This window comes from Rhinolophus hipposideros, assembly GCF_964194185.1.
Source record: "Rhinolophus hipposideros genome assembly, chromosome: 6".
Taxonomy (NCBI): Eukaryota; Metazoa; Chordata; class Mammalia; order Chiroptera; family Rhinolophidae; genus Rhinolophus; species Rhinolophus hipposideros.
In genome coordinates this window covers 455,928-481,700 of record NC_138052.1, presented here as the reverse complement: position 1 = coordinate 481,700, position 25,773 = coordinate 455,928, and the positions used below count along the sequence as shown (strand labels likewise).

General features: G+C 45.4%; 1 protein-coding gene across 4 annotated transcripts in view; it reads right to left on the bottom strand.

The window, feature by feature from the left end:
* The window catches only part of MYO7B (myosin VIIB), a gene marked incomplete at its 5' end in the record, with an annotated part of 93,598 nt that overhangs the window by 40,684 nt on the left and 27,141 nt on the right, over positions 1–25,773 (bottom strand). For 3 of the 4 annotated variants that reach the window (XM_081051561.1, XM_081051560.1, XM_081051562.1), the window contains 5 exons: positions 4,890–4,984; positions 6,723–6,821; positions 7,326–7,478; positions 9,060–9,197; positions 11,233–11,396. In XM_081051561.1, the coding sequence (XP_080907687.1) occupies positions 4,890–4,984; positions 6,723–6,821; positions 7,326–7,478; positions 9,060–9,197; positions 11,233–11,396 (649 nt within the window). Of the gene's footprint in view, positions 1–4,889; positions 4,985–6,722; positions 6,822–7,325; positions 7,479–9,059; positions 9,198–11,232; positions 11,397–25,773 lie in introns of those variants that run through there. The other variant, XM_081051563.1, reaches the window with a different exon arrangement.

Below are 25,773 nucleotides of genomic sequence, written 5' to 3'. Positions count from 1 at the left end.
GATGCAAAAATCCTAAATAAAATGCTAGAAAATCAAATACAAGAATATATTTAAAAGATACTATATCATGATCAAGTGGGGCTCATTCCAGGGGTGCAAGGATGGTTCAACATACATAAATCAATCAACGTGATATAGCACATTAACAAAATAGAAAATAAAAATCATATGATCATATCAATAGATGCAGAAAAAGCATTTGACAAGATACAACATCCATTTATGATTAAGACAGTCAATAAAATGAGCATAGAAAGAAAATACCTCAACATAATAAAGACCATATATGACAAACCCTCAGCTAATATCATAATTAATGGTGCAAAACTAAAGTCCTTTGCCCTACGTTCAGGAACACGACAGGGCTGTCCCCTATCATCTCTGCTTTTCAACACAGTATTGGAAGTCCCAGCCAGAACAATCAGGCAAGAGAAAGAAATAAAAGGCAATTGGGAATGAAGTAAAATTGTCACTTTTTGCAGATGACATGATTCTTTATATAGAAAACCCTAAAGACTACACCAAAAAAAAACTATTGGAAACAACAAATACAGTAAAGCTGCAGGATATAAAGCCAATGAACAAAAATCCATTGCATTCCTATATACTAACAATGAAATATCAGAAAAAGAAATGAAAAAAATTTGATTTGCAATTGCAACAAAAAGAATAAAATAACATGGAATAAACTTAACAAAGGATGTGAGGGACCTATACACTGAAAACTACAAGACATTGTTGAAAGAAGTTGAAGAAGACACAAGGAAATGTCAAGATATTCCATGTTTATGAATTAGACAAAACAACATAGCTAAAATGGCCATATTACCCAAAGCAAGATATAGATTTAATGCAATCCCCATCAAAATCCCAATGGTATTTTTCAAATAAATAGAACAAAAATCATCAAATTTGCATGGAACCACAAAAAAACCCTGAACGGCCAAAGCAATCCTGAGAAAAAAGAACAAAGCCAGAGGTATTGTACTCCCTGACTTCAAATTATACTACAAAGTGACGATCAAAACAGCATGGTACTGGCAAAAACACACACCAATGGAACAGAATCGAGAACCCAGAGAAAAACCCACATATACAAGGGCAACTAATTTTTGACAAAAGAGCCCAAAACATACAATGGAGAAAAGAAAGCTGCTATTTGACACCATACAAAAAATTAACTCAAAATGGATTAAAGATTTAAATATATAATACCTGAAACAATTAAATATGTAGAAGAAAACATAGGTACTAAACTTATGGATCTTAGTCTGAGAGAGGATTTTATGAATTTGACCCCAAAGGCACGGGAAGTAAAAGCAAAAATAAATGAATAGGACTACATCAAATTAAAAAGCTTCTGCACAGCAAAAGAAACCATCAACAAAACAAAGAGGCAACCAACCAAATGGAAATTGATATTTGCAAACAATAATCTGATAAGGGGCTAATATGCAAAATATATAAAAACTCATACAACTCAACAAAATGGGCAGAGGCCCTGAACAGACATTTCTCCCCAAAAGACATACAAATGGCCAACAGATATATGAAAGGATGCTCTACTTCAGTAGTTATAAGAGAAACGCCAATCTAAACCACAATGAGATATCACCTCACACCTGTTAGAATGGCTATTATTACTACAGGATTAGTAATAACAAGTGTTGGAGAGGCTGTGGAGAAAAAGGAACCCTCATACAGTGCTGATGGGAATGTAGATTGGTGCAGCCACTATAGAAAACAGTGTGGCGGTTCCTCAAAAAATTAAGCATAGAGCTAACATATGACCCTGGGAACCCTCTTCTGGTTATCTACATTAAAAAAATGAAAACATATATTCATAAAGGTGTATGTACCCTATGTTCATTGCAGCATTATACATGGTAGCCAAGACATGGAAACAACAGAAGTGTCCTTCGATAGATGTTTGGATAAAGAAGATGTGGTACATATATAAAATGGAAAACTACTTGGCCATAAGAAAAAATGAAATACTGGCATTTGCGACAACAGGAATGGATCTTGAGAATATAATGCTAAGCGAAATAAGCCAGACAGAAAAAGTCAAGAACCATACGATTTCACTCGTGTGGGATATAAAACAGAAATCAACAAACAAACAAGCAAAACAAACAAATTCATAGATGCAGACAACAGTATGGAGGTTACCAGAGGGTAAAAGAGATGGGGGAGGTTGTAGAGGGTAAAGGGGGTCAAATCTGTGGTGACAGAGGGAGACTAGACTCTGGGTGGTGAACACACAATGCAGTGTACAGATGATGTATTATAGAATTGCAGACTTGAAACTTATATAATGTTATTAACCAATGTCACTCCAATAAACTTAATAAAGAAAAACTGAATGTAGCTGCCCCAGATGCTCTGCCCATGTGGAGCTACATAAAATGTCACTGAACATCACCACCGTGCCCTGGAAAGCGGTGTTACGCATGTATATCAACAAGTCATGGGGTATTTGGGGGGACGGAGAGAGAAGAGGGGGGTTCTCACATTTATTATGTTATAGCACCAATAAACAGTAGCACTTCACAGTTTCAGTTACCAGTGCTCAACCATGGTCCAAAAATATTAAATGGAAAATTCCAGAAATAAGCAATTTTAAATTACGAAAAAAGGAAAAAGAAAATGGATCATGAACCTAAATGTAAAATTATAAAAGTTTTCGAAAAAAACATAGGAGAAAATCTTCTGACAAAAGCGTTCTTAGACTTGACACCAAAAGCATGACCCATATAATTCCATTTATAATTCCATTTACATAACATTCTCAAAGTGACAGACTGCAGAAATGAAGAACAGATAAGTGAAGGCGTACCTTGTTTTATTGTGCTTTGCTTTATTGTGCTTCACAGATAATGTTTTTTAGAAATTGAAAGCTTGTAGCAACCCTGTATCACGCATGTCTATTGGCACCATTTTTTCCTGAACAGCATTTGCTCACTTCGTGTCTCTGTGTCACATTTTGGTAATTCTCATAGTATTTCAAACTTTTAAATTATTGTTGTATAGTATAACATAGTATAAATATAACTTATATGCATTGGGAAACCAAAAATTTCGTGTGACTCAATTTTTTGCAATGTATTTCTTTATTGTGGTGGTCTGGAAGCAAACCCACACCCTCTCTGAGGTATTCCTACGGTCGCCAGGGGTTAAGGACGGGGTGGGGGTGAGAAGAAGATAGGTGCGGACATAAAAGTGTGGCACGAAGGACCCTTGTTATGATGGGAATGTTCTGTCTTGACCTTCCATGTCAATATCGTGATTGTGATGTTGTGCTGTTGTTTTTCAAGATGTTACCCCTGAGGGAAACTGGGGGAAGGTACATGAGATCTCTGTGTTATTTCTTAAAACTGCACATAAATCTACAATTATCTCAAAATAAAAAAAGTTTAATTAAAAATGCATCAGAAGTGAGGGTCTCCATCCTGCCTGGCTGGCTATTCTGGAAAGGTGACCTGTGCGTCACAGTGTTGACCCCAAGAATAAATGTACCTGTTGAGAAGGGCTCCTGTTGGCTAACTGGGCTCAAATTTATAAATATGCCTAGCGGTCTTGCTAAACAGGGGCCTCCATGAAAGCCATGCTTCAGGGCGAAGCCTGCACTGAACTGCCTGCCTGCCCTGTGTTCCTGCCAGCTGAGTCAACCTTTATAAAGGAGTTCCTGGAATTGTATTTCAATCAATACGAATGAGGCTTTCCCCTTCCAATCAGAGCACAGCCATTTCCTCATTAGCATCTCCACTGACCAATCAGAGCAGCTCCATTCTGACCAATCAGGACAGTGCTTTTTGGCCCAAACTGTAAGGATTTGGAGTCCTCATTTGCATGAGGAGAGACCAACCAAGAACCAGGGATGGGGACTTCTCTATATAAGTCAGCTGTCCTCTGGCTTGAGGAGCATACTTTCTCCTTCCACAGAAGATTGAAAACTGCATTTCCCTGGCTAGAACTGTAACACCAACGATGTCTTGCTGGAACACAGCAAAGTAGAGCAGAGCTGTCTAGCCAGAGGGGCCTTGCTCACGGGCCACTTTGCCCGAGGGCTGCCTCACAGCCGCACTCTCAGTTATGTACTGTTCTGCAGCAATGCTGTATCACAAAATTCATGTGAACTGTATCACAACTGAGCTGTTTGCACTGAATAAAGTTTCCTTCTTCACCACACCCCAAACTGGAGATTCTTGTTGGCACTGATTGGTGCCAATGACCACTGGTTAACAATTGGTTGGCCTGATGCTGGCTGCTGATGACTTCCAAGCCACACCTCCTTGCCTCATGACCTTACTCAAAGGTGCCCACAGCCTCTGTTCTCATGAGTCAGATGCTTTCTCCCATTTTCTCATGTCTGGGTTTCCAGTCCTTCCTGTGGTTGGTGACAAGTGGATGGGATAGCGCAGGGACCAGCACTGTGGACATAGTGAGGGTGAGGGAGGGAGCTGGTAACACTGCTGATTTCCTGAACCTGGACTGAAATTCAAGTGTTGTCTTCTTACTGAGCAGGGAACTGACACAAAGACAGTTCTTTCCTTCCCTCCAAAACTAACCACTTCATATATCCAAACCCATATATTTTCTAAATCAATTGAAGGAGAACATAAAAATATAGTTGAGAGCACAGCTGACACTTCATTTGGCTTTTGCTTATATAGTGGATTGCTCCCCCCCACACAACACACACATACACATTCAAATAATGTATTAGAATTCTCTGGTCAGGAGGTCCTGAGAGATCTTGTGCCTCAGTTATTCCCAGGGAGGGACCAGCAGGAACATGTGTCCCTGGTTTGAGGGTTGCAGGCCTTCCCAGGGCACATGATGGGCAGGTGTGTGGGCTGGGAGGGGGGTTTAGGTAGGGCTGGCACCTGTATTTGTAGCCTCGCAGGACTTTCTGGATGCTAATCGCTGCCTTTTCCAGCACCTGGCTCCTCTGTACTTCCAGCAGAGTGTCGTGGTTGTCCTGGGGCAGGAGAGATCTCATCATGTGGCTGCCACGCCTCACCCCACACTCCCACCTGGGGCCAGCGCTCTGTCTCCAGAAGTCAGAGTCTTTCAGACTCTTCCCACATGTGCTCCTGGGAGGCCAAGCAGGGGAAGGGGCTCTCAAATTGACCCTAATGGGTCTCAGAGATGGAAGCTGCAACTACATCCTCTTCCCCAGCCCCATTTCCAGAACTTCCCATTTTAGTTCTTTCTTCTTGTTAATTCTATCTGGCAAATTAAATTTCTGCTTTGGCGAACCCAAGAGAGACAAAAAATGTTCCTGAAGTTGTGTTTTACTTCCCAAAATTCACGTGAACTGTGCATTCACCTGTATTATATATCTATGCTTGTTTCGATAGAAAAATGTACCCCAGCCTTTGAGTAGCATTCATAGTGTGAGAGCCATCCCTGGGCTGTGCCTTTTCCTGGCCCACTGCAGTACTCCCCAATCCCTGTGCCCCAAGCCTGCCATCCTAGCACCGGGAAGGCAGGGTCCGTCTTTGTAGAACAGAGAGCAGCACAGCCTTTGGTAACTGGTGAGGAGAGGCCAGGGGCTGGGAGGCCCTTCCTGCCTCTGTCAGCCCTGCATCAAGCAAGCACTCCTGGTGTGCCTGGCGGGCACTGGGGACACAGAGGTGGACTAGACCTCAAATGTGGCCTCAGGGAGCAGTCAGAGAGGAGGAGGGAGAGGTGGACGCTGTCCTCTTCCCCTCCTCAACCGTCCACCCCACTAGATACCCCTCTGTATCCCTGTGGCCTCAAAGACTGTCTCAGCCTCCTGGGCAGATGCCTTCCCTCTGCCAGCTTCACTTACACAATGGGATCTGAAGCCCCTCTGCTTCTTCCTTCATGGCTGAGCTCCAAGCTCCAGCACAGGCCTAATTAATGCATGGCCTGATAGACGGATGGAGTGGCTGGGCGGGGGGAGAGGGAGGGCAGGAGCTCGCTCTGGGGCCAGGTGAGGGAGGGCTCTACGGGGTAAAGGGAGGGAGTGGAGGACCCAGGAAGGGGTGGCAGGGATGGGACGGGGTGCTTGTGTGGCTACAGAGCGTTCCTCCTGACCTGACCTTCTCTCCTTCCCCCTCATCCTCGATTTGCCAACCCATCCAAGGCTTACAAGGATAGGTGGCAGTAAGGTTTGCTCCCCAGCGGCTCTTTGACCCAATGGGCAATCCTGGAGAACCTGAAGGCCAGTGCAGGCATGAGGCTGCCTCTGTTTGACGTTGGGTGTCCAGCAAGTTGAGGAGGAGGGAGGTAGGTGGTGGGTGGTGGTGCTGCATGCACCAGCTGCTTAAGGATGAGCTCTCACACACTGACTCCTTCCACTGGAGGGCCAGCTCCCTAGGGCTCTGCAGATACAGAGCTTCTCTAGGCCAGACAAAGCTCCCTGATGTGGATTGTGGCGCCTGCATGGTGAAGGCCTATTCTGGAGAGACTGCGGGAGCCTTCCCCGAGGCCTCCTTGCTCCGCCCAGTAGCTGGAGGCAGTCCTTCTTCGTCCTCAGGACTTGCCCTAGATGCCCCTCTGAGAAGCCTTGCGGACTTGCTCAGGTGGGGCTGCTTCTCCCATGCTCCCCTTGCTTCCCTTACCTGCAGCATAGCCTTCTACAACGGGGTGCCTCAGGGCAGGGCCACATGCAGAGTAGAGTACGTGAGCCAATACCTCCCAGTGGGCACTGGACCAGCCCACACGTGTCAGGAGGCTCAGGGTCTCACCTTCAGGAAAATTTTGGTCTTTCCCATTTTCCAGTCTTTGTCTGTCCCCAGCCACGTTTCAGCGATGCGCAAGGTCAACTGTCGAAACTTGTCCCGAAGCTGCCAAGGAGAAACAGAAGCACTGGAGCAGGGACCCCAAGGCTGGAGGCTGGGGGTCCCTCCTAGAGCTCAGAGCCTCCTCCTACAGGCTTCACTGCCAAGAGCTGCTGGGACAGGGCACCTCAATCGAGGGTGGGGTCCAGGCGAGCACCCAGGCCCTGGGACCGTGAGGCCACCACACTTTGCAGGGCCTGAGGCCTTTGTGTGGCTGCTGGACACCTGAGGACAGATGAGCGTCTGAGGAAGGACTCCTGCTGTCCAGCCACCCGTGATCTCCCCCACGTTCTGCCACAGAAAGGAGTGTTTGCTTTACGGGGCACGCTCTCCCAGAGGAAGCAGATTCGCACAGCAGGCCCTCCCAGGCCCTCCCTCACTTCCAGGGCACGGTGGCAGCGACAGTGGGGGTGGGCGCTCCTCTGACAGCCTGGGGTCCAGGGAGGGGTCCTGGACGTGCAGGGGGCAGACGGGGGTGGGGAGCCCGCGGGGTGTGTGGGGGGCGCGCACCTGCAGGCGGACGGCGCCGGGCAGCAGGACGCCGAATCGCAGCGAGAACTGCTGGAAGCTGTAGCGGAGCGGGAAGCCGCACTTGCGGATGCGCACCGTCTCCATCATGCCCGAGTAGCGCAGCTGCCGCAGGCACAGCGCGCGGTCGAAGAGCTGCGGGCGCAGAGGCAGGGCTGACGCGGGCCCTCCCCGGCCCCGCGACCACCCCGAGCGCGAGACGAGGCGCCAGCGCTCCCTGGAATTAAAACTTCTTTTTGAAGACAGGTATTTGGTCGAAGTCGCTTCAAAGTCCTCAAAGTGTTTCCAAGGGAATAAAAGTTGGTCGCATGTAAACTGACACCACACCACCCTACAAAGTCCCGTCCTCCGCAGGACACGCGAGGTTGTGACTGCAAAAGGCGCTTCCTCCGCGCCGCTGGAAATGCTCTGAAGTGCCCTGAGACGGTGACCCCACGGGACACGGCCCCTCCGGGCCTGCCGCGCTCAAGCGGGCAGAAGAAACGGGTTTCCTCCGCGGAGGCAGGACGCGTCTGTCAGCTCAGTGGCTCCCCGTCCTGGGAAAGGCCGCGGCGGCAGAGAGCGCCTTGGGCCTGCTGCTTTGTACAGCAGTGCTGGGTCTGCGCTGAGAGGCGGACACCCCGCTTGCGGCGGCTTCTGGAGAGCCCCTCAGCCGGCCAGCCACCAGGGCTCTCTGGCACTAGAGGTACAGCCTCCAATCTGGCAATCCGACCAGCAAGCAGTTACCTACCTGGAAACACTGAGGGTCCCCGAGGCAACTGCCCATGGGGTCCAGGCCACACAGCCGTTAGTCTGGGCAACCAGCTAGCTCCCATCTCTTGAGTATTTCCCGTTTACTCTTTACAACAGCCCTAGGTGGTGCGGTACTTAACTCCAATTTAAAGGTGACGTACCTGAGGCTCAAGGACACCCTCCTCAGTGGCTGAGCTAGGGTTCAGACCCCCACCTGCCTGGCCCCTGGCCTGGGCGCCCCCCACGCACACAGCAGCCACCATCTCCGAGGGCCCACGTGAGGGCTGTGGGTGTGGGCATAGGGCCTCCTGGAGCACAGCTCCTGTCTGATATCTGGGTATTCTGCCTCTCTGGAAGATACATTCTGAATTTCCTGAGGAACCTCTTTCATATAATTTTCTTTTTTTCAAAAAGGCACTTTATTTAATATAGTATTGTTTTCCTTATAAGATTTTTGAGTCATTTTATCTGCTTTCAGATGGCATCTCCCAGTTTTGAGAGTCCTGTGTGTTCAGCCTCTGGGTGGGATTCCCAAGCCCACGTTCACAGGCTCCTGGGTTGGCAGCAAACTTGTGCCCCACACCACGCAGATTTGGACATGAGGTGGGGCCAGCCTCTAAAATCTCATACAGGTTGCTTCCTTAGTGAGGTGGTTCCCTCACACAGATGTGCTGGGAGCACCAGTACAACCCTTGCGGCCCCAGCAGGCAGATGTTATTCTAACTTTACGGAAGAGAAGCCTGAGGCATCTGGCCAAGTACACACAGAGGGCAGGCAGGGCAGAGCTGGGACAACTGAGGCCTGGGTGCCCCAGCCCTGTAGGTCACTGCCATGTGAACGACCTGGACTTCACCACAGCATCCCTCTATAAAATGGGGGCAGGTAACAGCTCTAATGCTGGCCAGGCCCTGGTGAAGCGAGTGGCATCACACCCTCCAGGAGCCACCCTGTCTTCCCTGTGTAACCCCAGCCTCCCCTCATTACCAGTGGCTTCTTGTACTCATTGGGTTTGAGGCAGCGGATGAAGTAGGGCTGGCAGCTGGTCAGGATTTTCATCAGCTGGTCCAGGGATTGCTTGAACTGGCTTGCCAAAGTGGCAGGCCGCCTGCCGGAGTCTGCAGACTGTGGGCAGAAGCACAGGGCACAAGCGGGGGCTGGGTGTGGGGCTGGGGAGGATGACCTGGGCACAGCTGACCCACAGCACAGCACAGCACAGTGAGGGTCTCTGCGGAGGTCCACAGGTGGGCGGGCTGCAGTCATTCACCCCTCACAGGTGTCCCACATGCCTGCTGTTTGCAGGCCCACAGTAGAATACTGGGGACACGGCAGTGAGTAAGACAGGGCAATGCCGCCTGTCCAGAGGTGGGGGTCCCCCAAGTAAGACGATGCACCAGGGTGAGGAGAGAATGTCACACTGTCAACTTTTACTTTCTACCTCTCACTTCTACATTTTCAGTTTTCGTATAGATTTATATGCTTTTTTGAATGTTTTATACTGTGCATTGTGTGCATTATAGTAAGTGTATATCATTCTAACATAAATGTATCAACTTATGGATGTAATGGGGGTAGAAAAGCCCAAGCACCTAGCCATGAGCAGTATGTGTTTTGTGCAAAGCTGATCTTGGGCGTTGTTCCTTGATCAAACCTCCCCAAGGTCAAATGCACCTGAGCAAAGGTGTGTGCTGCCAGATTGCATCAGTCTGGAGACACAAAGGATGCGATCGCTGGTGCTTTTGAATAACGACGGGCAGCATTTTCCTGTTGTCCTGGTTTGTAAAATAATGTACATTTCCTTCCACTGTCATCCTGTTCCCTGAAAGATCTGGAACCTGCAGGGCCAGGACGAAGCCATGCTCTGATCTCAGCTGTGGAGAGTCTAGCCTGGCTCCGGGAAAGCAGAGGGTCTAGCCTGGCTTCATCCAGTGCCAGACCTGGGGAGTTCCTGCACATACGTGACACACACACACCACAAAGCTTCAGGGCTCTTTGGTGCCTCCCTGCCCCCTGCCTCCCCCACATCCATGGCCTTGGGAGGAGGCTTCAGGAGCTCCTGCAGAGCTGGAGGGGAAGTATAAAAGGTCAAGGCACATCAGTGAGGCCAGTGCTGAATTCGAGGCTCTCTTAATTCCTCAGCCATTCAGTGGGCTCCATAGCCGGAGGTGGGGGTGGGGAAGCTCCTCGTCAGAGGATTCACAGGGTTTTTCTGGAACAATCACTGTTAAGGGGTAGACGCATGAGGGATGGGGGGCAGTGGGTGAGCAGACTCCTAGCCCCCGCCAGGAAATCCTAGGCTGCCCTAAGGAGCACCAAGGGCTCTCTGCTGCCCACCTCTCTGGCCAGCAATATCTAGTACTGCTGCTGCCACACCACATACCCACCCCCAACACACACCACACACGACATACCACACACATATAATACACACACATCACACATACACCAGACGTACCACACACACCACATAAAACACACCCACACCACACACACCACATACATACCGCAAAACACACACAATACACACACTACACATACAAAACACACACACAATAAACAAACCACACATACCACATACCACAAAACACACACACTCCACAAACACAATACACACACACCACATACACACATACCACACATACCACACATATACTACACAAAACACACCCGTATATCACTCACACACCCCCCCACAGATACCATACACCCACCACACACATACCACATGTACACACACATGCACCATACACATATAACCCACACACACACCCCACACCCTACAAACACACACGTAATACATGCACATCATAACACACATGTATATTCACACCCACACACCACAAAAAACACACGCACAACCACAGATACCACACACACACTACACACACACATTTCACAAACCATGCACACACAACACACACACACAACACACACAGACCAATATAGAAACATAGTAATATTAACAAAGGCAGACGTGCCCTGACAAGACCACTACACACTCAGAAGCAGGCACATTCCTATGTATGGCAATAGCAACATGTGTCTCCTGTTTTCACATTCTGTGGCTGGACTGAGAAACGCAGGATTTTCCCTGCGCATACATGTCTGACATGGAGGCCCTAAGGTCTGAATGGCACTGGAAGGGTGACATGTGCCCCACCTTGAAAAGCTGGCTCCCCGCCTGCCCCTGGCGTATGGTCCCATGGCCCAGCTTGATGTCTGCTGACTTCAACTTGAAGATCTCCTTCAGGAACTTGCTTTGGGAAGAGTGGACCAGCGTGAGAATATCGGTGTTCAGTACGTCTCGATTCTTCTCCAAGAAGCCTGTGGGGAAAGCAGAGCCCACCCACCAGTCCAACTCAGCCTTTACTGTGACCCACAGGGGAAGAGGAGGTGGTGGGTGGGGTTGCTGGACATACCAGGAGGCTCCAGGAGCCCCCACTGAAATCAGCCTCTCCACCTTTTCCTCAGGCACCCAGTCCAGCCGGCAGAGATGCCTGCACCCAGACACAGCACCCACTGTTTCCACCCAGCACCAAGTCAGGTCACATTGACAGCGTCACCTCTCAACACCCCACCTCATCATTCCCACAACACACCCCCTTGGCTAAGCCACCACCATTCCTTCTGCCTGAACTCGGATGGCCTTCTACCCCTCCTATGACTACTCACCTTCTTTCTGTCCCACATATTCCCTGGGCACTTGAGTGCCCTTCCTGAAACTGCACACTGCCATGTCATCCCCACTTGATCCCTTTCTCTGCTCCTCTGCACCACTGCATGTTTCCTTCCTCATCACCTCCTTTCTCATCTCCTGCAAAACCATGGCCGTGCACGGCCCTGGCGCCCAATCACCCCAGAAGGTCTCCATTCTCCTGTGCCTCAGGCTTCCACAAGCTGTTCTGGGACGCCCTTTCTTCCCAACCCACTCAGGCCAACTCCTGCTCGGTTTTCAGGACCAGCTGAAGCATCATCCACTCCAGGAGGCTCTCTTGGCCTACAGGTGAGGTGAGGAGCCCTCCTTGGGGCTGCCGCCTCCCCCTGTGTAGCCTCCCCTTCTCATGAGCCCCTTGCTCAGCTCAGGAATGGTCTGAGGACTTGACATCTCCACCAGCCAGAGCATTCCCTGGGTATCATCGACAAGGGCAAGTCTGCTCCCCTTAACCTTTCCCTAGTCACTGTAACTGCCAACACATCAGGAACTGCCCATCAGCCACAGCACACAGCATGCCCACACACTCTGCAGTTTGGATTTCCCCACAGTGAGAGGCCTGAGAGTTTGCATCAGGGCTCTGGTCCATAAAATTTCTGGGTGACCTTGGGCAAATCTGACTCAGGCAATTCTTATTTATATAAAGGAGCTAAAATAAAAAGAAAAGAAGGAAAATGAGAAAGTGAGGAAATCCTCCACCCTCAATTCTTGAAAATCCAATAGTCTGGTCCAGGGAGCTTGCGATCTGGACAGGAAGGTGTGAGCACTCCTGACATCACCCCTGGGCCCTGAGACATTCTGGGAGTCTGTGTGTCCAGCCTCCCCCAGCCAGCTATTCTGTGCAGGAATGGCAGCCTCAAAATCTCTGTGAAAACAACAGGAGGTGGTGGATACTCTGCAATTCCTGGAAGCCCAACATAGAAGAAGGAAAGAAATTAAACGCTACTTGGCTTACTGGCTCCAAGGACAGGCTGATGATGAGGTCCTCAGAAGGTATTTCCCTCCTCATTGTGAGTCTTGGAAATGAACGTGTGTCCTCAGGCTGTGTGTATGTGTGGTGTGTGTGTGTGTGTCTGTGTGTGTGTGTGCACATGTGTGCACTTCAGCAGACAGGTTTAGGAAGCAAGTATGAGTGTAACCCACTAAAGAGACCCTGACAGACTGAGAGCCCCAAGCCCCTCCCCCAGCCCTGCTCTGGGGTCTTGGAAAGTCCTGCTAGGGCCAGGGGCCCCTCCAGCCTTAACACTGAGCCTCCAGAAATTGAGGAGGGGCTGAGATGTGTCTCCCCCAAATCTATTTATTGAAGTCCTAACCCCCAGTACCTCAGAATGTGACTATATGTAGAAATACAGCCTTTAAATGGGTGACTAAATTAAAATGAGACTATTAGGGTAGGTCCTAATCCATAGGACTGGTATCCTGTAAGAAGAAGAGCTTAGGACACAGGCATGCACAGAGACAGTGAAGACACCAGAAGAAGACGCCATCTACAATGAGAGAGGCCTCAGAAGGAACCAACCCTGCTGATACCTTGATCTTGGACTTGCAGTCTCCATTTCTGTTCCCATCTGTGGAATTTAGCTATGGCAGCCCTAGGCAAACACAGGCATGGATCTAAGGGTAAGAGGACATTGTCCCTCCACTCTCATCATGGGCAAGAATGGACTCGCCCTAAAGTCAGGCACAGAATCACATTGGGAATGTGCTGAAGAAGGTTGCTTCTCCAAGCCAGGCTAGATGAGGGCCAGGCGCAAGCTGAAGGATGACACTACTGGGACTCTGAGGATTAACCCTCAGAATGTGACCATGACTTTTCCACTCTGCCCCACTTTCAGTCACCCCACCTTTTAGTGGGGTGCTCTGTGCATACTTGCATAGCCTGGTGTGAGGCCTGGGGAGACTGAGTCAAGGGTGGGACAGGGGAAGGGAGCCTGTTTCCCCCATCTCTGCCCCAGGTGCCTGTGAGAGTAAGAGGACTGCACCAGGAGTGCCAGAGGTGCTGTGTAGCCCTCACAAAGCTGGGAATGGTGAAGAGTAAGCATGTGCTCCCTCGTATCTCCAACTGAACAGTGAGACTTCAAGTTTCCAGTTGAACAGACCAGAGCACATCCTCATTTCTTCATACGAGCTACATACAGAAAGTGATACTATGGCTGCCTGCCCGTTTTCCTGACCACAGCTGCACACTGGCCATGTATCTCACTCACACCAATAGGTTAACCACCCCAGGCCTTTGTTTCTCCAAACAAAATCATGCCTGACCTTATCTCAACATATACAAAAATTAACTCAAAATGGATCAAAGATCTAATGTAAAAACTAAAACTGAAAAACTCTTAGAAAAAAACACAGGGGTAAATCTTGGATTAGGCAATGTTTCCAAGTCATTCCAAAAGCATGAGCAACCAAAGAAAAAAATAGGTAAGTTGGACTCATCAAAATTAAAACTTTCGTGCTTCAAAGGGCACTATGAAGAAAGTGAAAAGATAACCCACAGCACAAAATATTTACAAATTATGTATCCGATAAGGTACTTATATCTAGAATACAGAAAGAATTCTTACAACTCAACAATTAAAAGACAACCCAATTAAAAAATGGGCAAAGGATTTAAATAGCGATTCCTCCAAAGATGATAAACAAATGGCCAATAAGTACATGAAAAGATGCTCCACATCATTAGGCATCAGGGAAACACAAACCATTTTAAGATACCTCTTTAAACCCACCAGCATGGCTATAATAAAAAAAGATAGACAATAACATTTGTTGGCAAGGATGTGTAGAAACTGGAACCTTTACACATTGGTGATGGGAATGTAAAATTTACAAACAGTTTGGAAAACAAACTGGTGGTTACTCAGAAAGTTAAACATATGTAGAATTACCATATTACCCAGCAATTCTTCTCCTAGGTATATAGCCCAAAAAGTGAAAGCATACATCCACAGAAGATTTCTGGTTAAGATGGCAGAGTAGGTGAACTCTGTGCTTGCCTCTTCTCAGGATCACATCAATTGCAACTAGATTACAAAACAATTATCATTATCACATGAAGTCTGGCTGAACCAAAGCCCTACAACTACGGACATACAGAGGAAGCCACCTCGAGACCGGTATGTGGGCAGAGACGCGGAATGGGCTGCACCCACACTCACGTGTGACCATTTAAATTGGGAGGGATATCTTGGCTGCAGAGGAACCCATAGGAGGAATGAGTGGTCCCAGCCTTATACCAGGCTTCACAGTGCCAGGGAGAGAAGTCCCCATAACTGCTGGTTGTGAAAACCAGGAGAGATTGTGGCTGAGTGAGACAGAGGGCAGCTGGAGTCCCAGGTGCTCCAATTAAAGGGGCTGCACATGGACTTATTCGCTGATGAACTCACTCAATCTGAGCTCCATCTCTGGGGCAGCAGCTTGAAAGTTGTCAGGGACATAAGGGGAGGAACTGAGTTGTCTGGCTTCAGGGCAAAAACTAGAGGGGCAGCTTTTGGATGGAGGAGCTGGTGAAAGCCATTGTTTCTTTGTTGAGCCCTCCCGATCCCTGCATGCAGACACAGGCAGATGCCATATCTGAGTCTCCATCAAACTGGCTATTACCTTTCAATTGCCTTACCCTACTAATTCCTGGAAACACTGTTCCACCCAACTCTGAGGCACACCCAAGCTGCTTCCAGTGACTTTTCCATACAAACAAGTCTAAGTTCATGCTGCAGACTTTCCTGAAATTTCTCAAAGGTTCACAAAACCCAAACAAGCTGCATCTGGCTTGAGCGCATCCTGTCCCGGTGGTTGGGCAGCTCTAAGCCTGGCACTAGTGACAACCAGCCTCTGTTTGCAGATTGGCCTCTCGAGGTACCTCTAAGCCCAGTGTAGGCAGTGGCCATCTGCAGATGGCTTTGTGGCTGATTCCAGGTGGCGCTGGGCAGGGCATGGACTGCAGCTAAACTTGGCCAGCAGTGGGTCCCCTCGCAGGAGGGCCCATCGCTGGCATACCTGGTAGTCAGCTTCAGACCAAGCCAGAGCATCACTCAACTGCCTCCAAGGATGACACACCCAAAGGGCAAACTACGCAGGCACCAGAGGCCTGCTAAAGCAAACCCTGCTCTGCTCTGTAAGGTCAGCCCCTGTACCACAGCTTTTTCACTATAGTCACGGCCAGTCCTCACAACCAATCAGCCTGAGGGTCAAACCCTCCCACTGATGTGCAAACAGCAACCAAGGCTCAACTATACAAGGAAACACATGACCCACACAAGGGACACACCTGGAGCACCTGGCTCAGGTGACCTGGGAGACTGGAGCACTGTGTCCCATAGGACACCCAGCACATAAGGCCACTCTACTAAGATAGGGAGACATAGCAGCCCTACCTAATCTATAGAAACAAACACAGGGAGACAGCCAAAAATGGGGAGACAAAGAAACATGTCCCAAATAAAAGAACAGAACAAAGCTCCAGAAATAGAACTAAACAAAATGGAGGCAAGCTATCTGTCAGACATAGAGTTCAAACCACTGGTTATAAGCATGCTCAATGATCTCAGTGAGAACTTGAACAAAGAGATAGGAAACATTGAGAAACAAAAACACTCAGAAATAAAGACTACAATAATAGAAATAAAGAATATATTAGAGGGAATCAATAGTAGATTAGATGGGGGCCAGCCTGGTGGCTCAGGTGGTTAGAGCTCCATGCTACTAACTCTGAAGGCTGCCGGTTCGATTCCCACATGGGCCAGTGGGCTCTCAACCACAAGGTTGCCGGTTCAATTTGCCGAGTCCTGCAAGGGATGGTGGGCTCTGCCCCCTGCAACTAAGATTGAACACGGCACCTTGAGCTGAGCTGCTGCTGAACTCCCGGTTGGCTCAGTTGGTTAGAGCACGTCCTCTCAACCACAAGGTTGCTGGTTCGACTCCCGCAAGGGATGATGGTCTGTGCCCCCTGCAACTAGCAACGGCAACTGGACCTGGAGCTGAGCTGCGCCCTCCACAACTAAGACTGAAAGGACAACAACTTGATTTGGAAAAAAAGTCCTGGAAGTACACACTGTTCCCTAATAAAGTCCTGTTCCCCTTCCCCAATAATAATTTTAAAAAACCCAGTAGATTAGATAAAGCAGAGGATCAATTCAGCAACTTAGAAGATAAAGTAGCAGAAAACACCCAAACGAACAGCAAAAATAAAAAAGAATCCAAAAAAATGAGGACAGTTTAAGGGGCCTCTAGGACAACATCAAATATACCAATATTCGCATTATAGGGGTACCAGTTGGAGAAGAGACAGAGCAAGGAACTGAAAACCTAATTGAAGAAATAATAATGGAAAACTTCCTTAACCTGGCAAAGGAAATCGATATACAAGCACAGGAAGCACAGAGAGTCCCAAACAAGATGAATCCAAAGAGGCCAACACCAAGACACATCATAATTAAAATGCTAAAGGTTAAAGTCAAAGAAAGAATCCTAAAAGCAGCAAAAGAGAAGCAGTTAGTTACTTACAAGGGAGCTCCCATAAGATTGTCAGCTGATTTCTCAACAGACACTTTGCAGGCCAGAAGGGATTGGCAGGAAATACTCAAAGTGAGGAAAAGCAAGGATCTACAATCAAGGTTACCCCGCAAAGCTGTCATTTAGACTCAAAGGACAGACAAAGATTTTCACAGCCAAGAAAAAGCTAAAGGACTTCATCACAACCAAGCCACTATTTTAAGGAATCTTAGAGGGACTTCTTTAAGGCAAAACAGAAAAACAAACATAAAAATAAGAATAATAGGGATGACGTCATAAAATGGCGGTGTGAGGTGAGCCTCTTGATATCTCCCCTGGAATTTACAAAAAATTGAACAATTATAACTCCACAAAGACTCCCAGTGCAGCAGACAGGCAAGACTAAAAGGCATACTACTGAAATCATCTAAAGATGGGCAAATTGTGTGAGCGGGGCAGGTGGGAAGGGAGAATTTCAGAGATGGAGCAGCAAGGGCACAGGACACAGACCTAGCTCAGTGCTCCGAGCTCACTGTATCCTGGAACTACTGCAGATGCGGGACAGGGAAGAATTCGGACTGCTAGGGCTCTGCTTATGGCCCACAGGGCTGAGGGGACTGAGTATAACACGTCTGAACCCAATGCTCATGGCAGAGACCTCGGAGCAAAGACTGAGGGAAGAAGGCTGAAAACGGTGGTTTAAGCCCTCACTGCCGAGCAGAGAACAGAAGCCTTAGGCACTGAGACTAGCCGCCCCTCCAGACCCTCCCAGAGCTCACCCTGACCCCACCTGCCCGGTGCTAGAAGTGGAACAGTAGCAGTGTCAGATCAAAAGAACAGAATATTTGCAGTTCTGAGAACTGTGGTCTGCAGACATGGACTCGCAGCCCAACTAGTTCAGGGAAAGGTGAAGGAGCCATGGAAGCAGGACTTGTTGTGGTGGTAGTCGCTGCCATTGCTCTGAGCCACCTCTCACAACCCACCCACCCCCCACCCCACCCCCACCCCCGTTCCCACCTATCTGGGCGGATCCCTGCAGGAGTAAACAGAATTGCTTAAACACACAGGCTCTGAATCTGGTGTAGGAAGAGCTTTGGAACTTCAGAAGTTCTCCACATCTCCCCACGGAGCCGGTGCCCTATGACCCAGGCAAACTGTTCATACAGGGCAAGCCAATTTCCCAGGGAATTCCCCCATTGTGTGAGAAGCTGGAAAAAGGCAGAGAAAATATAACACTACAGTGTGAGAGAGAATAAAAGGCTGCAGTTGGAGAGAAAACATTCTACCAACACCTACTGGAAAACAAAAGAAAGACCTCTTTTTATCAACCTGTTGCAGAACCCACTCCTGTAGATGACTAGGAAGAGAAATAACAAATCATTAATCACTGTTAATAACCAAGGTAAGAAGACAGCTCAAGAAGAAAATGAAAAGTCTCCAGAAAATAAACTTAAAGATATGAGAATATGTGACTTAAATGACAGAGAATTCAAGATTGCAGTTCTTAAAAAAATGCAACAAGATACAAGAAAACAGACAGGCAGTTTAATGAACTCAGAAACACACTCAAAGAACAAAATGAACATTTCACCAAAGAGATTGAAATTTTTAAAAAGAACCAAATAGAATTTCTGGAGATTAAGAACTCAATAAAAGAAATGAACAATAAATAGCCAGTTTAGGTAGTAGAGTTGACCAGATGGAGGAAAGAATCAGTGACATCGAAGATAGAAACCAGGAAATGACATGGATGGAAGAAGAAAGAGACTTGAGAGTTAAAAGAAATGAAAGAACTCTACAAGAACTTTCTGACTCCATCAGAAAGAGCAACATAATAGTAATGGGCATACCAGAAGGAGAAGAAAGGGAGAAGGGAACAGAGAGTATATTCAAACAAATAGTTGACAAGAACTTCCCAAACTTGTGGAAAGAACTGGATCCTCGAATCCAAGAAGCAAATAGAACCCCTATTACCTCAACCCTAACAGGCCTTCTCCAAGGCACATTGTATTGAAGCTGTCAAAAATTAATGACAAAGAAAGAATCCGCAAGGCAGCCAGGGAAAAGAAGACGGTAACTTACAAAGGAAAGCCCTATAGATTATCATCAGATTTTTCAGCAGAAACTCTACAAGCCAGGAGGGGGTGGATTCAAATATTCAAACTTTTGAAAGAGAGAAATTGTGAGACAATAATAATATGCACAGCAAAGATATCCTTTAGATATGAAGGAGGAATAAAGACCTTCCCAGAAATACAGAGCTGAGGGAATTTTCTAACACATGACCTGCACTACAAGAAATACTGAAGGAGGCTATTCGACCAGCAACAATAGGGATAATTTGTAGCAACCAAAACATAAAAGGGAGGAGAGTATAGGCCTGAACCAGAATGCGGAAATGGAGAAAGTAAGAAAGCTGAAGGAAATAGAATACTCTAAATATGAAACTTTCTTTTACATAAACTTAATGGTAACCATTAAAAAAAATCCATAAGTGATTATGTAGTGAATAAATGAAGAAACGGAGGGAAAACACCATAGAATACCACGACACTGAAATAATAGACAACAACAAAAAGGCAAAGAAACAATGGAGACACAGTCTTACCAGAAAACCATAGATAGAATGATAGGAAATTCTTACATATCAATAATCACCCTAAATGTAAATGGACTGAACTCACCAATAAAAAGACACAAAGTAGCAGCTAAACCCAACCATATGCTGCCTCCAAGAGATACATCTCAGCTACAAGGACAAACATAGACTGAAAGTGAAAGGGTGGAAATTGACACTCCTAGCAAATGGTACCCAGAGAAAATCAGGTGTAGCCATAATGATATCAGATGAAACAGACTTCAGGGTGAAAAAGGTAACAAGAGACAAAGATGGACATTTCATAATGATAAAGGGGACTATACAACAAGAAGACATAACAGTCATCAATATTTATGCCCCCAATCAGGGAGCACCGAAATATACTAAGCAACTGCTCACAGAACTAAAGGGAGAAATTGACCAAAACACAATTGTATAGGGGACCTAAATACATCATTGACAGCTATGGATAGATCATCCAAACAGAAGATAAATAACGAAATAGCAGCCCTAAATGACACATTAGATGAAATGGACATAATTGACATATATAGAGCACTTCATCCTAAAACATCACACTATACATTCTTTTCTAGTGTACATGAAACATTCTCAAAGATACACCAAATGTTGGGACATAAAACTAGCCTCAGCAAATTTAAGAAGATCGAAATCATCCCAAGTACATGCTCTGATCACAAAACTTTAAAATTGGATATCAACTGCAAAAAGAAAGCAGAAAAAACTACAAATATGTGGAGATTAAACAATATACTTTTAAAGAAGAAATGAGAGGAGAGATCAAAAGACACATAGAAACAAATGAGAATGAAAATATATCCCACCAAAATTTTAGGGATGCAGAGAAAGCAGTTTAAGAGGGAAATTTATACCATTACAGGCCTATCTCAAGAAACAAGAAAAATCACAGATAAATAACTTCATGTTACACCTTAAAGAACTAGAAAAAGAAGAACAAATGAAACCCAAGGTCATCAGAAGAAAGGAAACAATAAAAATCAGAGCAGAACTAAATGAACTAGAGAACAAAAAGACAATAGAAAAAAATTAATGTGTCAAACAGCTGGTTCTTTGAAAAGATTAACAAAATCGACAAACCCTTGGCTAGACTCACTAGGATAAAAAGAGAGAAGACACTAATTAACAAAATTAGAAATGAGAAAGGGGAAGTTATCACGGACACCACAGAAATACAAAGGATTATCCAAGAATACTATGAAGGACTATATGCCACCAAATTCAATAACTTAGAAAAAATGGACAAGTTCTTAGAAACATATAGCCTTCCTAGGCTGAATTACGAAGAATTGAAAATCTAAATAGACCAATCACCAGTAAGGAAATTGAATCAGTCATCCGAAACCTTCCGAAAAACAAGTCTGGGACCAGATGGCTTCAGTAGTGAATTCTACCAAACCTTCAAAGAGGATCTAATACCAATCCTACTCAAACTCTTCCAAACAATTGAAGAAGAGACAATACTCCCTAACTCATTTATGAAGCCAACATTACCCTGATACCAAAACCTGGTAAGGACAACACAAAAAAAGGAACTACGGACCAATATCTCTGATGAATACAGATGCAAAAATCCTACACAAAATTCTAGCAAATCGAATGCAACAATACGTTAAAAAGATTACTCATCACGACCAAGTGGGGTTCATCCCAGGGGCACAAGGATGGCTCAACATATGGAAATCCAACAATGTGATACATCACATAAACAAAATAAAGGACAAAAATCATAGGATTATACCAATTGATACAGAAAAAGCATTTGACAATATACAACATCCATTTATGATTAAAACACTTAATAAAATAGGTATAGAAGGAAAATACCTGAACATAATAAAGACCATATATGAGAAACCTTCAACTAATATCATAATTAACGGTGAAAACCTGAAGCCCTTTGCTCTACGTTCAGGAACACAACAGGGCTGTCCCCTATCACCTCTACTTTTCAACATAGTATTGGATGTCCTCGCCAGAGCAATCAGGCAAGAGAAAGAAATAAAAGGCATCCAAATTGGGAATGAAGAAGTTAAATTGTCACTCTTTGCAGTGGACACGATGCTATATAAAGAAAACCATAAAGACTCCACCAAAAAGCTATTACAAACAATCAACGAATACAGTAAAGTCACTGGCTACAAAATCAACGTACAAAAGTCCGTTGCATTCCTGTATACTAACAATGAAAGCTCAGAGAAAGAAATTGAAAAAGCAATTCCTTTTGCAATTGCAACAAAAGGAATAAACTTAATCGAGGATGTGAAAGACCTATGTGGGGACAGAGCCAGGAGTGCAGTTTCCAGACTCTTGGCTTCATGAGGAAGGTGCTGGCTCAGGTAGTAAATGGCCATCAACTGTGATTGGATGGCCATCAGCTGTGGCTAGTTGGCCGTCAGCGGTAACCAGTGAGTCATTGGCCACTAATATAACTGCCATGGCTATGCTAGCAGCAAAATGGGGGCTAGCAAGAAGATGGTGGCTGAGTTAGCAAGCATGATTGCAGAGAGGTGCGAAGTACAGTGGTATGACTCCCCTATCTATGGCCCCGTGGGTGTTCCTTTTTGGCCTCACCATGTCCTGCGTTCTTATGTGGGGAGCGGGACCAGAGTCCCCGCATGACACCTGTGTGCTGAAAACTATAAGACGTTTTAAAAAGAAATTGAAAAAGACAGAAAGAAATAGACATTCCATTCTCATGGATTGGAAGAATCAACATAGTTAAAATGGCCGTATTACCCAAAGCAATATACAGATTTAATGCAATCCTCATCAAAATCCCAAAGGCATTTTAAAAAAAATAGAACAAAAGAATCATCAGATTTGTATGGAACCACAAAAGACCCCAAATAGCCAAAGCAATCCTAAGAAAAAAGAACAATGCTGGAGGTATCACACTCCCTGACTTTAGCTTGTACTACAGGGCTACAATAATCAAAACAGCATGGTATTGGCAGAAAAACAGACACATAGACCAATGGAATAGAATTGAGAACCCAGAAATAAAACCACATAAATATGGACAGGTAATTTTTGACAAAGAAGCTAAAAACACACAATGGAGAAAAGACAGCCTCTTCAATAAATGGTGCTGGGACAACTGGAAAGCCTTGTGCAAAAGAATGAAACTGGACTGCTATCTGTCACCATGTACCAAAATTAAATAAAAATGAATCAAATACCTAAGCATAAGACCTGAAACAATAAACTGCATAGAAGAAAACACAGGTATTAAACTTATGGACCTTGCATTCAAAGAATATTTTATGAATTTGACTCCAAAGGCAAGGGAAGTAGAAGCTAAAATAAATGAATGGGACTATACCAAACATAAAAGCTTCTGCACAGCAAAAGAAACCATCGACAAAATAAAGAGGCAACCCACTGAATGGGAGAAGATTTTTGCAAACAGCGCCTCGGATATAAGGCTAATATCCAAAATATTTAAGGAACTCGTGAAACTCAACAACAAAAAGCAAACAACCCAATTGAAAAGTGGGCAGAGGACTTGAAGGGACTTTTTTCCAAAGAGGATATACAAATGGCAAATAGACATATGAAAAAATGCTCAACATCACTAATCATCAGAGAAATGCAAATAAAAACCACAATGAGATATCTATCATCTCACCCCAGCCAGAATGGCTATCATCAACAAGACAAATAGTAACAAGTGTTGGAGAGGCTGTGGAGAAAATGGAACCCTCATACACTGTTGGTGGGAATGCAGACTGGTGCAGCCGTTATGGAAGGCAGTGTGGAGGTTCTTCAAAAAATTACGAATAGAATTACCATATGACCCAGCAATCCCTCTCCTGGGTATCTCCCCCAAAAATCTGAAAACATTTATCCATAAAGACACGTGTGCTCCAATGTTTATTGCAGCTTTATTTACAGTGGCCATGACATGGAAACAACCCAAATGTCCTTCAATAGATGAATGGATAAAGAAGTTGTGGTATATGTACACAATGGAATACTATTCAGCGTTAAGAAAAGATAAAATAGTACCATTTGTGACAACATGGATGGATCTTGAGAGTACAATGCTAAGCGAAACAAGTCAGAGTGAAAAAGTAGAGAACCATATGATTTCACTTATAAGTGGTTAATAAAACTGAAAACAACAAAAGAACAATACAAACAAATAAAGGAAAAAAAACTCATAGACATAGATAATAGTTTAGGGGTTACCAGAGGGTAAGGGGGTCAAGGGTTCTAGAAGAGGGTGAATGGGTCTAACATATGGTGATGGAAAGAGAACTAACTCCTGGTGGTGAACACACAATGTGAGATATAGATAATGTATTACAGAATTGTACACTTGAAATCTATGTAACTTTGCTAACAATTGTCACCCCAATAAACTTTAATTTAAAAAAATGAATATAATGGCAATAACTACATATCTATCAACAATTACTTTAAATGTAAATGGATTAAGTGCTCCAATCAAAAGATAGGGTTGCTAAATGGATAAGAAAACAAGACCCTTACATATGCTGCCTACAAGAGACTCACTTTGGATAGAAAGGCACATACAGACTGAAAGTAAAGGGATGGGAGGGCCGGCCCGGTGGCTCAGGTGGTTAGAGCTCCATGCTCCTAACGCCGAAGGCTGCTGGTTCGATTCCCACATGGGCCAGTGGGCTCTCAACCACAAGGATGCCGGTTGGATTCCTTGACTCTTGCAAGGGACAGTGGGCTGCGCCCCCTGGAACTAACAACAGAACTGGACCTGGAGCTGAGCTGCGCCCTCCACAATTAAGACTGAAAGGACAACAACTTGACTTGGAAAAAAGTCCTGGAAGTACACACTGTTCCCCAATCAAGTCCTGTTTCCCTTCCCCAATAAAATCTTTAAAGATAACCACACAAAAAACAGGTTGGGAAAAAGATATTTCATGAAACAAAAATAAACAAACTACAAAGCTAGGGTAGCAATAATTATACCAGACAAAGAAGGATCCAGTAATCCCATTTCTGTGTATTTATCTGAAGAAACCCAAAACGCTACTTCGAGGGGACGTGTACATCCATATGTTCATTGCAGCACTGTTTACAATAACCAAGATGTGGAGGCAGCCTGGGTGTCCATCCATAGAAGAACGGATAAAGAGCAGATGGTACATGTATACAATGGAATACTGCTCAGCCATAGATGTGAACAGGTTCTTGCCGCCTGTGGTGTCATGGATGGACCTGGGGGGTACTGTGCTGAGTGGACTATGTCAGACAGAGAGACAGATGTAATGTGATTTCACTTGTATGTGGAATCCAAAGAACAAAATAAACAAGTAAAACAGAAACAAACTCATAGATACATACAACAAATTGATGGTTGCCAGATGGGAAGGGAGCTGGGGGTGAGTGAAAAAGGGGAAGAGATTAAGAAGTACAAATTGGTTGTTACAAAGTAGTCACGAGGATGTAAAGTACAGCATAGGGAATATAGTCAATAATAGTGTAATAACAATGTATGGGGTCAGATGGGTACTGGATTTGTTGGAGTGATAGATGGGAGGGGTTTGGGGCTCAAGATGAAAAGGATGAAGGGATTAAGAAGTACAAATTAATAGTTATAAAATAGTTGTGGGGATGTAAAGTAAAACATAGGGAATATAATCAGAAATACGGTAATAACTATGCACAGTGCCAGGTGCATTCTAGACGAGTCAGGGCGCTCACTTCTTAAATTATATAAATGTCTAACCACTATGCTGTCCACCTGAAATTAATATAAAAATAATATTGAATATCAAAATAAATAAAATATATTTAAAAACCCACATAAAAACTTGTACATGAGTGTTAATAGCAGCATTATTCATAATAGCCAAAAAGTGGAAACAGCCCTAATG